This window comes from Xiphophorus couchianus, chromosome 2 (genome assembly GCF_001444195.1).
Source record: "Xiphophorus couchianus chromosome 2, X_couchianus-1.0, whole genome shotgun sequence".
In the NCBI taxonomy this organism is placed as follows: Eukaryota; Metazoa; Chordata; class Actinopteri; order Cyprinodontiformes; family Poeciliidae; genus Xiphophorus; species Xiphophorus couchianus.
Window position 1 is genome coordinate 20,539,536 of NC_040229.1, and position 17,901 is coordinate 20,557,436.

At 37.2% G+C, this 17,901-nt stretch overlaps 1 protein-coding gene across 2 annotated transcripts; it reads left to right on the forward strand.

Moving 5' to 3' along the window:
- The first annotated feature begins 1,397 nt into the window (after positions 1-1,397).
- Positions 1,398-13,135, forward strand: nap1l4a (nucleosome assembly protein 1-like 4a). Of its 2 annotated transcripts, XM_028041592.1 has the most exons (15): positions 1,398-1,524; positions 2,673-2,713; positions 3,148-3,220; positions 4,986-5,130; positions 5,609-5,695; positions 6,713-6,847; positions 6,934-7,005; positions 7,096-7,235; positions 7,434-7,579; positions 9,615-9,634; positions 9,717-9,836; positions 9,981-10,016; positions 10,167-10,220; positions 11,118-11,152; positions 11,509-13,135. In XM_028041592.1, exons 2-14 carry the CDS (start codon positions 2,698-2,700, stop codon positions 11,121-11,123), a joined length of 1,050 nt encoding a protein of 349 aa, XP_027897393.1. In that variant the 5' UTR covers positions 1,398-1,524; positions 2,673-2,697; the 3' UTR covers positions 11,124-11,152; positions 11,509-13,135. The 2 variants fall into 2 exon arrangements, with proteins under 2 accessions (XP_027897393.1, XP_027897386.1); XM_028041585.1 differs by lacking the exon at positions 11,118-11,152.
- The last annotated feature ends 4,766 nt before the right edge of the window (positions 13,136-17,901 follow it).

A 17,901-nucleotide genomic window follows, 5' to 3' on the forward strand; every position in this document is an offset into this window, starting at 1 on the left:
GTGGATCTGGGATGTAGTTTTCAAACTTCAGTGAGAAAGACAAGCATTACTCTCTTTTAATTTGTAAAAGATGAGCTATTTCTCAACTTTTTCTGCTTCCAACCTTTAAGCAGCTTGAAGGTGATTTCTAGGAGCAAAATCCTTTATTTGTAATTTACATTTATTTATTTATTTTTAAAAAGGTAATTCATTGATCTTTCGGTTTTGATCACAAGAATCAATATTCTAGCCAGTTTAGGTATCGGGCAATTGATTTTTCTTTATCATATTAGTTTATCCTGAAGTACCTGAAAAATAGATTGTCTTCTATTAATTAAATTACAATTAATGCATCTACGTGTGCTTTTTAAAAATAGAAGCTCAAAGGTGTAAACACTCCTTTGTGAAAAGGCAAAAAAGTATTTATTTCTGTTCTGTGAAAAATTTAAAATACATTAGCCCTTTAGGTTTCAAAACACTTAAGCAATTTTGTTTGTTACAAAACATAGGTAGAAGGAGCCCTCTAGTGGCGTTCATGCGATATGGACAATCAGAAACAACCCAAGTTTATTTGTGTCTTGGATAATGACAATACTTATTGTCACAATACTTATTGTCATTATCCAGGTTGAAAGAGACTGTGAAAGTATTGATGACCCAAAAATGTTACAATTCAGCAACTAAATAATTAAATAAATAAACATTTAAATATAAATGTATTCTAATATAAAAAATTGTAGGAAAAAACATTAGGAATAAGTCACAATCTCTTATTTCAAAATAAGACATTGGAATAAATTGTTAATTGCTTAAAGGCTTTCCTTGACTATTAATTAAGTGCTTAAACATATCAAAAGTGTTACTATCCAACAAATAAACACTCATATGTGATCCTTTGTAATTTTTTTAAATTTATTTCATGTAAATAGTCTGTTGTTGTTGTTGTTGTTTATCTGCAAATACACATGCACATTTTTTTAAATCATACTACTTAGTTGCACATTTCTTTGAAATCCGAGTACGCTAGGATGAACATTTGCCCTTTCTGTACAATTTGCTATTCTTACTTTTTGTCGTGATATATAATTTCTTTGTATAAATCTACCTGCTTCGATTTGCCTGTCACTTTGCTACTGGTGCACTTGAATTTCACTGTTAAGGGAAATAAAGCCTTGTTCTGTTGTATGCTCTGTTGTATTATGTATTCTTCTGCAAAATAAACATGTGACACTATAAATACAGTTGTATATTGCAAATAATAATAATAATAATAATAATAATAATAATAATAATAATAATAATAATAATAATAATAATAAATGTGTTAGCTACTAATCTGGAACCATTCTAGTTCCTGCAGAGGAAACATACCTTTTAATTTCGTGGATGTTTTGGCAAAAGAAATTATTGCACGGCACTTGAATGCAGCACAACTCTCTCTTTCACCAACCGTCCAATCAGAGTGCGGGATGCTGGGAAGCGTGTGTTTCTTGCTCGTGGTGCTAGCACCGTAGACGCGTGAGTGAGGAGACTAGCTTGATAAAGGTAAGCTTGTCGAAATGTTGCATACTTTATCACCAAGCGCATTTATCGTTTCTTCCGAACATCATTCATCGACCCTATAAGGTATTTAGTGAAACGCAGTGACGTGTCTTCGTCTCGGTTTTCATAAACCCCCCTCCTTTTATTAACTAGGGAGCTAACGGTTGCTAGATAATATTAGCTTTTTTTTTTTATAGCGGCCGGCTAGTAGCATTACACAGTCATCAACCAGCTTAATTAAGTCACATAATGAAAACTGTATTGTATTTAAGGTTCAATTTTCCGTGCCCATATACTAACTAGCAATTGAAGCAATAAAGGGGTTAAGCTTGTCTTGTTTGCTAAAACGTTGCTCTTAGCATGCCGTTAGCCAGTTTGCTCGTCCGGTTAACTGTCAGATGTTTGGAACCGCCCATACCAGTATAGGGATTTGTTATAATTGCTTTTTGATATTTTGATAGAAGGGTAGAACGGTGCATCTTTATTTATCGTGGACTCCACAGTGACTCAAAGTCATTGTTAGACGTTTTTTGTATTGTTAAAACAGATATGCTAGCTGTAGGTCTCCTGTCATTATGTCAATGCGTCATCGGATTGTTGCTCAACACTCCAATCTAAGGCAAGCCCAACTTGCCTTATCATATTTTATCGCACTGTTATGTTTAACGTTGAAAAACCGCTTTGCTGACAACGTTTTTCAAAAGAAACACGATGTTGTCCTTTGAAAAACAATTAAATTAAGCTATTAATTCTTTCCAACCTGCTTTGGATTTAAACACGTTTCCCGGGTATGAAATCGGTAGACATTTTTAGTCTAAAGAGCTAAATAGATTAATATACCGCTTAATTGATTTAAAACAAATCTACTGATCTTTAACTAAATTAACCTTGGTTAATATAAATAATAGGACTAAATGAAAATGGATAATGAATGTGTTTGGGATGTTTCTCTAATGTTTCTCATGGGTATATTTAAAATTGTGTAACAAATACTATAAGTTTTTGAGTCTTTGGCAACACCTATTTTTCACCATCACTTTGTGGTTTTGTCATTGTTCTGAACTGTTTATTCCAGTTATTGCTTTTAAGGCTTCTAATAACTACTGTTATATGGAATTATATTTATATATATATTATTTATTTTTTTACAGAGGAAGGCAGTGACATTTGGTCATCATGGATGCAAGTAAAGGTATAGACAAAAATAAAACCGTTGCAACTTTCAATGGTTTCATCCCTGCAACTTGTCTTTCATCACTTGTGAAATGTTGATGTTCCCATGTTGTGCACTAGATAATTGTACAGAGATGATAGATGATCGCAGGCATACTTAAAGAAGTAGGTTAAATGTAATGTTGACAGTCTTTGTAGAGAGGAACATTTTGAAGTTTTAAAATCTTCATATTTACTGAAATATATTTTCTTATTCTACTGTTATTTTTGGACATTCTCCTCTGAATACTCTTCCTAAAATATTTTGATTGTAGTTTCTTTCCTACTTATGAAATCCCATTAATGATGAATATTTTACAGCTTTAAATGCTACTTTCACTTACTTCTGAACCAACAGAGATGAATAACTCTCAAGTTAAAAACACAATTTATGTTTGTTCTTTATCTTTGCAGGTAAAGGGGATCAAACAATGCCAAATCCAGGTGGACAGATGGGCAAACCTGTCGGATTCCCCTTTATGGAAAAGTCAGTGACAATTTTCTTAACTACCTTCCAAGTTTAACATATTTGAATACATTTTATTTCATGTTAATGTAAATTAATTGTGTTGCATTGTCTAATTGCTACATAGCCACAAGAAACAAATACAATATCATTAATCTGGTCATTTTAAGTCTATTTAATACTTTAACAGGTGACTTTAGTATACGTGTAGTCCATGGCATATTGTGCTTCTCTGTGAATTGCATTGGTGAGATTTTTTTTTTCTTCAGCCAAAAGTTGGTTAGTTTTGGTTTCTTTGTCACTCCTGTCAGATAATGTCACAAACAACAAATACAACTGTTTATTCTTGTGCTAAGTGACGTATTGCTGTGTATTCATTTCACTGTTTATGACCCTTGTTAATCTTTTGGTAGACCCGGTTCTCTAAAATAGTTTCTTACTGTAGAGCTCAAATATGTGCAAAGCATTTCAAAGAGGGTTATAGTTTGATTGAAAATCAAAAATACTTTTTTCATCCAAATTTAGTCTTTTCTTATTACTTGCTTCATTTCGGTGACAAAGTAGATCAAACCTAATTTATTCTTTGTTAAATGGCTGGAATTTAACTGAATTCCAGCCATGAACAAAGTAAATTTAACTTCTTCAAGTTGAAAGCTGTTAGTAGCACCTCCCAATAAGTTCATTATTTTAAGCTGGGTTCCTTTTGCATGCATTTAATTTGCATAGTCGATTTAGTAAAATGTGAAATGTACTCAGTTCCACTTTTGAGACAGCTCTTGGCTCTGCATTGCTCTAACTTTAGTATGACGTGAAACCTAAATAAGGTTGTCTCTAATTCTTTCTGTTTTTGGTCTTGTCCAAGAAGCCAACTTGATGTGCTAATTTTTTTGTTGTTTGTTTTGCTTTGTTTTTACTGCGTCTCAAAAATCACTGGTAGTAAACAGATTAGCGTAAATTAGTTTGGTCATAAACTCTTCTAATTTGTGAGGAGTCATTCATGTCTGCTTTAAGATAAAATTAGGAATGGACTGCATTTTTTTATTTAATCTGCAGTGATGATGATTCAGGACTTGTTTTGCAGCCACAGGACATGATCTCCATTAGTCTGAAGTCCTTGTCATTTAACTTTGGCTGAAAGTAGGACATCTGGCAAGAAAATTGTGTTGGATTGTTTCTATCAAACTCCAGATCTCAACTTTATTGAAATTTATTTAAATTCTAACAATTCTATAATGTATTAGTAAAGATTCCTCCTATTTGACCAAAGTAATTTGGATAACTATGTCTGACTGTTAATGCAGTTGTACAACCCATGGAGTCATGGGGTAGACTTGATTATTCCTCATGCAGACCTTTCCATTTTGCTTCTGCTTGCTTTTTGACTTTTGTTCAATAAGTTATATTGGGGTTAAATCAGCATGTTTTCGCATCATTAAAGTTTAACTAATTTCAGAACCAGAGAAAGATCAGATTATTTGTTATCCATTATACTAGAATTCAAAGCGTGTGTACTTTTACCTTGCCTGTGTTTAAGTGACTATCATCACAACCTGCTGTTAGGTTGATACGACTGGAGAAGACAAGAAGATGCTGATTTTCTTTTTCTTCTTTTGCTTCAGGAAAAAACTATAACCCAGCAATCACCTTAAATTGAGTTTTAATGTTGCGTTTCTTGATAAATGTGGGCTGTTTTTCAATTTTACTGTAATAGTAGATATCTGGCAAAACCAAACATTGGAATCATTTTAATCCTCATTTAAAATTCCTTGTTTTCCTTTTGATCTAGCATGCTTCCCAAAGCAGTGAAGAGGCGAGTGCACGCCTTAAAGAGACTACAGGAACAGTGTGCTCACATTGAGGCTAAGTTCTACGAAGAGGTTCACGAGCTAGAGAGAAAGTATGCAACTCTGTATCAGCCACTATTTGAAAAGGTAATTTCAAATCACCAACATACCTGACACTTCGACATTCTGAGTGCTTGAGAGCAAATAGACTCCATTGTGATCCAATACAAAAGAATGTCTTATCTGCACCAATGAAATGTTGTCTCTTCGAACTGATCCGAGGTCAGTGACATTACATACCTGGTGCTAAATGATAACTGTCTAAACGAGTAGTCGACTGTGCTTTGTCAGTCCAGGCTATTTCCAGCGATAGTGACAAGGGCCGTGCAATTCCTGAACACGTGAGAGAGTGACAGCTGTGGCCTGTTGCGCGCACACACACTCGTTCATGCTCATGTGTGTGTATGCGTGCGTCTGTGGGTGTGTTCAGTCGCTTAGGTGACCAATGTGCTTACTGAAAATAATTTAGTCTGACTGAATTCGTATTTGTTGAAAAGGATGTTTTATGGTAGTATACCTCAGTCCTTCTCTTAACTCTGATTTTATAACATTTGTCTTGTAACAGAGAAGAGAGATTGTCACAGGAGCAGTTGAACCCACAGATGAGGAGTGTGAATGGCCTACTGATGAGGATGAAGAAGAGGAGCTTGCTGTAAGTTCACGTTTGATTTTTGTCTTTGGAGCCTGGTCCTTCCTCTGGCTTTAGACTACAAAATAAAACATATTTTCACAACTGGAACGAGATATCGTGATTAATCTCAGTGGGATGTCTCCTTTGGATTCAGCCTAAGTAATATATTCACCAGTTTTTATAACTTCTAAATTGTATTACAACAGGATTGAGATCTGTGCTGATGGGGTTAACGAGTTAAACAAAATTTGGTTTTTGTCGTGTTGAAGCGTTGGGTATCATCTGTTGTGTTTAAGTATGCTGTACGCATGAGCTAGTTTGAAATTCTCTCATTTAAAGTAATGTATCTGCTTAAGTATTTTAAACAAAATTGTTTACAATTAACCAATATATAAAATTAAAACAGGAAACGTTATATTTGTACTTATTTTTGATGTAATTTGACATAAATTATCATAGTTATAATGTTCAATTTAACATTTAGTTTTTACTTTGATAAATAGACTTGGTAAGGAAGGTTAGCAGCTGTGTTGTAGCCTCCCTACAGCCACAGATACTCCAGCACTTTCTATAGGATTTCATTAAAATGACTTTGAGACTTAAGAAACATTTTGACAAAGCCTTATGAATTTTGCATCAAGCTATATACCTTGATGAAATTAACTGGCCCATTACTGTCGTTTTTAGTCAAGATAATTTTGCACATTAATTTTATTTATACATGTTCTTTAAGCCTGACACCCACCTAAATCCACTCCTTGGTCCTCTGCCATATTGATCCTTACATAATATGTCATGTACCTGTTTTTGTCACTGCAGTTGAACATTGAGTGCAGTCCTAAATATGAAACGTTCTTCTGCAGTCATTGCATTGCAATTTATTTATGGTATACTCTTACCAATGGGGGAAAAGCTAGTCTAGCATGCAAGTCCTTTGAGTACATTCCCAGTCTCTTACGTCTTTACCCAAATGTGACTCATAATGAAAAGTTAAGATAACTAAGAGGAATTTTGATCATTTCTTCTAATTGTTGATAGGAGGAAGTAAAGGAAAAGGCTACCATCGAGGATGCAAAGAAGGAGGAAGCCACGCCAGAGGAAAACCCGAAAGGCATCCCCGACTTCTGGCTCACCATTTTCAAGAGTGTTGACATGCTCAGTGACATGGTGCAGGTATGGATTCATCTCAGACTTGAAGTTTAGACTTATGTTGGAACAGTGTATTGAGTTTTTGAAATTAATTTTGAATTGTCCACCAGGAACATGATGAACCCATCCTAAAGCACCTGAGAGATATTCAAGTAAAGTTTTCTGAACCAGGACAGCCAATGGTCAGTATCAACGTCCACCTTTTTCATCAACATGTCTTTGATTACTAAATTAAGTGTATAATATGTGTGTCGTTTTCCTATCTCCTACAGAGCTTTACATTAGAGTTCCACTTTGAGCCCAATGGCTATTTCAACAACGCAGTCCTTACTAAAGTCTACAAGATGAAATCAGAGCCTGAAGCATTAGATCCTTTCTCATTTGAGGGCCCAGAGATCATTGACTGTGAAGGGTAGGACTCAGTAAACTGTTACAGTTTTTAAATGTTATTTTGAGTTTCAGGTATGAAATAGATTTTGCGTGGTTCGACAAACATTTCTGCACAGTTGTTCTAAATTAATCTCCTCTGACCTTGCATCCCACATATCAGCCTCCTCGTGTTTGCAGCCTTGGTTTCAGCTTGTTCTTGCTTTTTGCACACTTTCTCTAGATGTCAGATAGATTGGCACAAGGGGAAGGATGTGACAGTGAAAACTATAAAGAAGAAGCAGAAGCATAAAGGTCGCGGCACGGTCCGCACTGTTACCAAACAGGTTCCCAATGACTCGTTCTTCAACTTTTTTAATCCTGTCAAAGGTGAGAACGAACACACACCAGTTCACACACATTTGGATTAGATTTATCTAGTAGTTGTCTTGTACCATTTACGAAGCAAGTTCAAACATACTCCTGTTTTGCTCTTTATCTTTTTACCTCCTTCATTGGTTTCATTTTATGAGCAAATTAAATAATTTCTTTGAAATCAAGGACTTTGTGGTTTACCAAGAATTGTTGATTTTTAAAGCTAAATAAAGCTTCCACATGTGTTAATATTAACACATGTGGTTAATGGTTAATGGCTAATATTAACCATTATATGGTCTAATGTATGCTAGTCTAGCAAGGGATGTGGAATTTGCAGTGAAGATTTAATTTGTTCAACAAAACCAGCTCTAATATTTGATTTTAAATTTAATATTCTGAAAATGTAATTTGTTTTTCAGTCCTCTTAGCTATTTTAAGAAACGTAATCTGATTATTAGTGTTTCAGTTGTTGGTATCCCAGCTGTCAATACTGTGTTCTTCACAGTAGGTCAGCACTTCTTTGTCCTCTAAAACATTTCACAGATTCGGAGCTTGGAGAGAGGAATCTTTGATTCTTTCTAACATCTCTTTAGATTGTCTTGACAGGGTCCTATCTTGTGCTCTGTAGCTTTCCTACATTATGGGTAGATTTGCTGTATGGTTTGCTGTGTGTTTAAAGCAAACCAGTAAGCATTTTGCCTTCAAACTCACCAGCAGGTGGCACCAAACTCATAAACTGAACAGTCACATTTCGACAGTATCTTCCTGTTATGAACTAAAGCTGATTTAGAATGAAGTAATTTGGGGATTTTTATTTACAGCATTTTCATGTCTACCTTCACTTTCACTGTGATAGTTTTCTTTTCACCAGTGATTCAGTTGCTACCTGGGAGTTGAGTCAGGATTTAAAGTGGTTATTATTAGTTAACAAATGAAAATGAACATTTAGCTGTATATTTGACAGTTTATACCATATTAGACAAATTAGATATGTTTTCTTTTTGTGATTTTGTTCTATAGAGATAATTATATGAAGGTGGTTTATGCTTTACTGATTAAATTTTGTCCGGAATGAGATTTTCTTTAGATATCTTAAATAAACCAATTGTCAAATTGGACAGATTCTGTTGCAGTTTTTTTTTTTTTAACCTTTATCATCCTTCTTTTATGACATCCTACCAGACATGCCTGGATTTGCATTGACTCAAAGATGAGCAGTTATCAGTCTTTCTGGTTCTGCCATAATTGTGGTGTGTCACTTGAATATAAGTATCATTGTGTCAGTCGTGTTCTGGTGTGCAGCTTTGGGGGTGGGATGTGTGGCGTGGCGGTGAAAATTGAGTCACATGATGATTTGAGTCATTTACGTGACTCAACCTTTCATTACCCCATTGAATTAATGATTTGTTTTCTGGGCTGCTTTTCTTTTTCTCCACTTATTAAAGTGAGGTTACAACTGAAATACTCCATTTGTTAGGGAAAAAAAACAACTTTATTCTTTAACATAACTTTTGTTAAACATTATAACATCCCTTATTTCCAGGGGAATTTGGGAAAATGTAACTATCACCAGCAAAGTCACTGGGTGACGGAAAGCACATACACAAAAATACACAATAATCTTAATTATAAAATAGACTACCCAGTAATGTTAAATATAAAAAAATAAGAATAAGAAGATTACAGTTTAACAGGAAGAGCTGCTGTTGATTACTAAAGTCAGAGAATCCTGCTTTAAGTAAACCAGGATTTCCAAACACTGCAGTGTTGTAGGGCTGAGAAATGTCACCTTTGATCATTTTTGCATTCAGGGTTGAGCTTTTTTTTTTTTTTTAAAGATGCGAGTAAAAGATTTATGATTTGAAGTCATGATGCATTTCTTGATGTCTTTAAATACGACAACTCTGCATGCCGAGCTACTTGAAGAAATCTAAAACCAATTTGTGGCTTTAAGTTAAATAAAATGAACATAAAATTACTTTTCTCCCTTTTTTTTATTTTGGTTCTTTTAAGACTTCTTGCTCTTACATGCTTCTTTGTCTTGCAGCTTCACCAGACGGAGAAATGGTGAGTAAACACAAACATGTTTATCATAAAGTTGTAGTTGCATCGTTTTTTTTCTAAACTGCTGAAACCTTTTTTCTGACAGGATGAAGACTCTGAGCTCAACCTGGCCACAGACTTTGAGATCGGTCATTTCTTCCGTGAGAGAATAGTTCCCAGAGCAGTGCTTTACTTTACTGGCGAGGCTCTGGAAGATGATGAGAGCGTAAGTCCTACACCCGCAAACACACCTGCAGACAGGATTATAGAAAATCAGATTTATATAATGGGAAGTTTACAGACTGAATGAGGATACAAAAGCTAAGCATGTGCTGACTGTTGAGTGTTTTTATCCTTAATTGTGTTGCAGTTTGAAGAGGAGGAACTGGAAGAGGGAGATGAAGAGGTTAGTAATAATAGCAGGGAAATATTAAAGCCTCTGAGATTTGAAATACAAGTTTATCCACTTAGGTGACACTTGGGTGTGCAGCTTCAACCCCTCAATGCCTCACTTCCTTTAAACTCATGTCACTAAAGATTCCTTTTTGTGTTCCAGGAACAAGATGAGGAGGGTGATGACGATGACGAAGAGGGAGATACTGACCCCAAGGTCAGTTTGCACCGTAATCTTGAAGCTTTAACCTTTTCTTTTGAGTGACAAACATCTGCCAAAAATGATGATGTGCAGAGTGCAGCATTATGTTTTACCCATCTAGAGCAGGTTTTGAGTTTCATGAGGGTCTAACTATATAAAAACCAGCTAGGGGGGCGTGCTGTGGTGGCGCAGGGGGTTAGCACACCCCACGTTTGGAGGCCTTAGTCCTCGACGCGGACGTCGCGGGTTCGACTCTCGGTCCCGACGACCTTTACCGCATGTCTTCCCCCTCTCCTCACCCTCCTTCCTGTCTGCCTACTGTAGAAAAAATACGAGCCACTAGCGCCGCAAAAACTCTTTGGAGAAAAAAAAAAAATGTAAATGACAGGAATGGCGATGTGCACCATTCCTAATGTTGACATATATTAGGCATTGAAATGTATCGTATCTTAATCATTCTCATACATATATGGTTATCTTCATCCAAAGAAATGTTTGCACTCTGTCAAAGATTTAACTGAGAACAGTTCTCTGCAATTCTGTACTGAGGTACTGAGGCCGACTTCAAAGAACAGGAACCGACTGTTCGGTAATGTTCTGGAATCCAGAGGTGAACTTGTTTGTCTTGTATCAAAACAAAGTAGATTTTCTGTATTTAAAGGCTTTCGGTATAATGAGTCAGGGAACATTTTCAATTAAATCTGTTCTTAAGTTGACTGAAATTTTGGACTTTGTAAACGGTTACTTGGAGGTGAGGTGTCTTAGTTAATCAGCTACTGAGTTTTGCTGTGGTGGCTCTTTGACCAACTCCTGCAATGTTTCACTTTATGTTCACTTTCATCTGTGAATGTGACAATTAATTCTTTTCATACTGTTGTCTCTCCCTTACCCTGGATCTCCTCTTCATTACAGGCATAATCAATCATTCTCACTCCATGCATTTCTAGGTAAGGGGGAAGTAAAGATGGCGCGCCATATTCTTTGCACACCCTTTATGGGCCTTTGGTTATTCTTTCTTCATTTTTCTCTATGCCTATTATTCTCCTTGTAGTTTAGTTTTAACCTCCAACTCGCATCTTGGGTTAAATGAGAAAGCTTCTCTCTTTGTCATGTTTTTTCCCCATTTATTCCCTCTTGTTTTACCATCCCAGGTTTCTAACATTACCTTTACTTCGCCAAGCCAGGTGCCTTCAGTCTTCTGCATTTGCTTTCTTAGTAAACCTCTTCTTCATGCTCGCTGACGCTCAGAAGGCTTTCTAAGCTTTGTTGTTTCCTAACCATTTTGTTTTCTGTGTGTCCACAGAAAGAACAGCCTCAACCTGCCGAATGCAAACAGCAGTAACCGTGATGATCAGGGGAGGTGGAGACCTGCTGCCCATAAAATCTGTCCTCAGCCTGTCCATCAGACCTCCTACTGCTGCAGGCTCCACTCTTTTACAAACTCTCATCGGAACGCAATAGAACCCAAACCTATGTTTTTACTATGTGCATGACTTCTTTTTCTACAGTCTTGCAGCATCTCACCCTGTTTATTTGGCTTCATTTGTCATCACAGCCAGAATCAACTCTTAATAAATTACCATGGTATCACATAGGTACAGTCTTTTTCTTCTATTGAGTTAGGTGTCTGCTTAAAACTCAGAGCATTATATAGAGGAAGATCGGAAAGGAATTGCTTGCAACTTTATTTTTCATGGAAATAGGTCAACTACTCAGGGGTTTTTAATGCCAACAAGCAAATTGAGTTTACTAGGAAACTGCTGATCAAGTTCATAATCTATCACTGGGGTTGTTTTTCTTTATTTTATTTTTTTTCGTTTTTTTTTTTTTAAGACATCCAATGTACCATTTTTATTTTAATTTACTGTTTTACATGTTCATTGTTTTGTCATTGGACTATTTATTGTGGTGTCATGCAGCTGGATGTGACTTCATGGTGAGGGAATGCTTCAAGGCATTAAAAGGCTTATTATAATTGGCTTAAATCCCCCTTTCAGACACTGAGAAGTGTTTTTCATTTTCCTTTCAACAAAACATAAATGATGCCAATCTGCATCTGTTTATATGTGCTCACTTCTGGCTTGCATAGCTGGGCATAACGAGCATTTAAGCTGAGCACAATGCTAAACAGGGCAGATATGTAGGTACAGCTCTAAAACTATCGTACATTTCTCTTTCCTGTTTACCCCTTCAACCCTGAAATGCTCTTAGAACTGATGCCATGGATGGAAAAGTGTGACAGACACATTTTTCTTTATATTTTCAGATTTCAGATGGTTGGATATTGTAAGCTTAAACATGTTATGTATTAAAGACTTCAGAGTTCATAGATGAAAGCAGACTGACTTAACTTTTTGTAATGATTTTATGAAATAGCTTCTTTTATGCATCTTATTCCTAACAAATTTCAGAATGAGTAATGTGGTAGTGCAGGAAGCTTGGATCAAAGTTCTGTTGCCAAGAAGCCAAATGTAAAGACAAACCATGTGGACTTTTAAAATCGTTTGCTAGTTGAATAATGTAATCTAATACAACATTTAAAGTTGTTAAACTGCATATATACACACTTTTTTTGTTGTTGTCTAATGGTTCGGTGGAAATATTCATGGAACAGGGTGCCAATGTATGTTCTCCTCTGCACATGGTTTTTGGCTATTTATTTGGACACATTTGCCTGATGACTGTTCATCGATGGTAGTAACAGCATTCCCCATCGTCTCCCCTTCCCTCTTTTTGAAAAGAACGATTGTACTTCTCATCAGATGGTTCTCTCAAAGGCCACGGTTCACATTTTCGAATCCCATCAAACCGTGCGCTAGTGATGGCCTTAACTGGTTCTTATTCACAGTTTGTTACTTGCGCAATGTTTCTTTTCAATTTGTACAGAGTTAGTTAAAATATTCTATTAAAGTTGTGCGACATGGTGGTGATTTGGTTGTTTTTTTGTTTTTTTTGTTTTTTATTTTGAAATCTGAACTATATTACATTACATGCACCTGCTATGCATTTGAATGTCGTAATGAGATCAACACATATTCTTATTTCTGACTAGTAGGACAACTTCCATGTTTTCCACATCGGGTTGAGGAATTAAGGGCAGTCCATTCAACAATCTAAATGCATCAGTTGTATGAATATTCATGCTTTACATTGGGAACCATAGAGACAACAGTGTGTGGTTCACATGGGGATTTAATGAAACAGTAAGAGAAGGAAACCAATAGTTTCCATGAAGCCTGGGAGGAGACACAACAACCATGGAAATGTGTACTCTAGTCCCGGGTGATTGCACCTGCTGCTGACAGCACAATGTGACACGACAAACACTAACTTAACCATTAAACATCAGCTGATGGTTTGCAAATGATTGCAAAGAGCCTAGAGCTGAGCCTGCAGTCCGCTTGGATGTGAACTGATCCCTGGAGAGCAACGAAAAAACCTGGAGTCCCATCGCACATTCTGATCCTGCACACCTCTGTTATTGTGAGGGGATTTTACTGAAAGGTACTCGGCAGCATGGCTCGTAACGGGAGTGTTTTGTTTTTTTTTGTCTGATTTTTTTTTACCTGTCACCATGTGTTCAGATCTTCATGCTTCTGTCTTCATAGGAGCAGAAGTGTTAACATGAGGGAGTGAGAAAACAGGAGTCTGGATGACATCAAGATAATGAGATCCCAGTTACCATCAAAGGTTTCTTTTAGAGCTGCTCGTAGTGGCGTTCCATATAATGGAGAAAATAAATGGGCGAATTCTCCAGAGAAGACAAACTAACACCAAAATGTCATGTTCTGTAGCTTTCAGATTTTCCTTTACATGAACAAGAAGCTATTCATGCTGAGGCTGCTGTGTGGGGTTGAGGACTGCCTCGCTGCCACAAGGAGAACAATTGTGACTCAGCTCACTTAGCCAGAGAAATTGAGCTGGAAAGTTGAGTTATGAGAGCAAAACATGTTTTTACTTACAGCTGTGAAAATAAAAGTATTTGGATAGTCTGACATATGGATATCTAACATACATTTTATCAATATAGAAAGATGTAGGCAAAAGTTTTTTGTTCTGTTTCTCATTAGAAATAAAAGAAACAAACTCATTCATTTTAAAAAAAACTCACCGTGTTTATGCCTCAGACATTTCGATTGCTCTGTTCCTTACTCTTGATGTGAGAGATTGAAAGACCTGTCTGGGGCTTTCAAAAGGAACAATATTAGCAGTTTATGAGTCTGGTGTGGGGTTTAAATAAAGTAATTTTAAATAAACCATGTCTCTGTACTGAAAACAGCCTGCAGGTGGACGACAAAGTAACAGCCAGCACACAGTTCTGGCAATAAAAGCAAGTTAAACCTGAGACCAGGTCGAAAGATGGAAAAAAAAAGTCTTCAAAAACTCTAAAGTCCTATTATGAGACCTGAAGCAGATTCTCACAGCTGTTCATGTGGAGGTCTGTGCCTCTACAATGATCACTGCTATTAACACACTGGAAAATACAGTTAGGCTTTGTATTCTTCAGCTGTTTGATGTCCATGGGTGTGTGGACAAAGAGGGAGCTTAACAACAACAAATGCAGAAGAAATCAGTGTAATGGACTGAAACAGAGGCCACCTCCATGTTGTGCTGAGGCACCAAGGACAGGGGTGGAACAAAAACACATTCATACTGACTCAGTTATTCCATTTGCGAGTCGTCTCATCCTCATCCAGTAGGACTGTGGAGAGACGTCTCCTTCTAACCTTCATCCTCACTGGAGCTGCACCCATCACAACTTCTGGGCCTCAAGGTGCATTTTCCCAACTGTTGTATTTGTGAACACACATGGGAGAGAGAGGGTGAGCGGGGTTTTCTGTGTGGCGTCCTCTGTGCAGCTTCTTCCGGAGCGGATGTGATGTGAGCCAGAGCGGTTAAGGGAATAGAGAGAGGCTTTATGCTGCTTTTGCCTGGTTGGTGTTCAGACCTGAATGAGCTGAGCAAGCAGCCCGATAAAGACACAATGGACTGCACCAATGTAAGAAACATTGACCACAAACTAACTCATTTTACACTTTACTCCCATGTGAAAACAGTTCCCTGTTTTCTAGTCAATGTAACAAATGCAATGTTGCATTTCTAACTTTTCAGTTTAGAAAAATTATAAAGTTGATTATTGCAGAAGCTTCAAGTTATGAACCAACTTTTTCAAATCTTTATGCATTATGTCAGGATATTTCATAGGAAGATGCATTGAACTAAATACAAAGCAATACTTGAATCCAGCCTGTTGCAGCCTGCAACAAAATTTAAAGAGTTGTGCAGGTTCATTTTCTAGCAAGACAGCAAGCCTAAGCATGAGACTAGTGATACAATTTAGATCAAAGCACTCTTGCATTGGATGCTGTGGTGGCACAGAGGGTAGAGCACAGGACTCGTGTACGGAGGCCTCAGTCCTTGACGAATGTCTTCCTCCGTCTCTCATAACTCACCTTCATCTACTGTGAAATAAATACCACTGGAACCAAAAAGTCCTTAGAGTTGAAAACTACTGTAACTGTTTTCAGATCTAAGCCAAACTGCTATTCATAAAACTAACTAACTAACTCTGTTGAGGTGAAATGCATGCCCTACTTTTCAGTTTTTGTTTTTAAAGAATTTCAAAGCTATATAACATCTTCTTTCCACTTCACGATTTATGCTAGTTTGCTTAAATCTGTTACATCACACACAAAGAAAAATACTTGGTTGTAACATGGCAACATGTGGAGAAGATCAACCTTGATAAACACTTTCTGCAAGACAGTATACGGGGTGAAAGAGGGCAAACCTAAAGTGGTAAATATTCTTGTTCCATGGAGCTTCAGCCCACGCTAATCATACTCAGAGCCAGTAGATTACCACAGCCTCCTCCTCCCACAAAATTTCCACGGCACACTCCACTCTGCAACACTGTTCAGGCAGGCCGGCTTCCTAAAGTTTGTGAGAGGGGCAAAGCCTCCTCCAGGAACGAGACCAAACATGGCCATGACTCAACACGTCAGGCTTGGTTCACAGTAAATCTTTGTGCTCAGATGTTGTACGTGGGCGTTAAGAAATAGAGAAGTGGCAAGAGTTTGACAGATCTTGGCCAAAGCTCAACCCTTTTATAGGTTACTTCATGTCTGTCCCAACTCACATTTGGAAAGAGACATTGCTCCAGACTGTGGGAGGAAAAGTAAATAAAATCCAAGCTGATAGACAAAACCTTTGTTAAGGTGCATTCAGTGATACAAAGATGAATCCATTACTGTGGGAATTTAAAAAAAAATAAAATCATCCTAAAGTTCCACCCATTCTCTCACGTTAAAAGCTCACTTTGTTCTCTTCTGTCTGTGAATGTGCTTAAAGGTCAATTGTCTATAATAGCACAAACTAATCTTAGCTTTTTTATGCATTATCTCCAGCTTCCTATTTGCCTTAGATGTGTGTGAAAATGAGTTCCACGCCCAGTCACAGCTCTGTAGCACTCCTCTGTTTGGATTTATGAATGGATCAGTGAATGAACAGGTACTTAGGTGTGGCGTATTTAACCTGAATCAGTCTGTTTGACTTCTGTGCACCAAGAGAGGAGCCAGTCAGGGCTGGGCTGCATGAACTGGTTTCAAGTTGCATAATGGGCCTGTAGAATGGGACGATGCCAGCCAAGCCTGGTTTAAATAAATGCAAATAATATGTACAGTATATGTCTTATGGTGAATCATGCTGAGAATAGCGTATAATCAGGTTTGGTTGGTTTTAATCAGCACACCTTTTTAAGACTTTCTGCATCCTTTTTATTAGAGGAAAAAGGTGAAGTATAACCTCATTACAGTAACCAAATTTGGTAACTTATTATCCCATTCCTTCATTATTATCTAAAAAAAATTTATATTGCATTAGCGTCATATTTTTGGCAGTTATCTCAGAAAGTGAAACTCATATATTATAAACTCATATATTATATCCAAGCACGCAGAGTGATATGTTCCCTGCCTTTGTTTCTTGTAATTTTGGTGATGATGCCTTACAGCAGAGGTCTCAAACTCCAGTCCTCGAGGGCTGCAGTCCTGCAACTTTTAGATGTGCCTCTGCTGCACCACACCTGAATAGAATAATTAGGTCATTAGCAAGGCGCTGGAGAACTGATCTACACAAGGAGGAGGTGATTAAGCCATTTCATTCCAGTGTTTTGTACCTGTGGCGCATCTAAAAACTGTAGGACAGCGGCCCTTGAGGACTGGAGTTTGAGACCCCTGCCTTACAGATAGTGAAAACCCAAAATTCAGAGCCCCAGAAAATTAGAATACTGTGAAAAAGGAAATTAATGAAAACTCGTTAAGTCACACCCTACTCCACTAATTAACTCAAAACACCTGCAAGTGTTTCCTGAGCATTTAAACGCTCTCTCACGCTGGGTCAGTAGGCTACACAATCCTGGTGGAGAATGATGACCTGACAGATGTCTAGGAGACAGTCATCAACACCCTTTACAAGGTGGATAAGTGATAAAAGGTCAATTCTATAAAAGCTGGTGTTTCACAGAGTTTTGTATCCAAGCATATGAACAAAACACTGAAACGAAGAAGTTTGGTAGAAAAAGGTGCACCGGCAACAAAGAGCCTTCAGAAGATTGTCAAGTGAAATCTGTTCCAGAATTTGGGGGAATTTCAGAAGGAGTGAACTGTGCCTGGAGTCGGTGCCAAAAACATGTAGA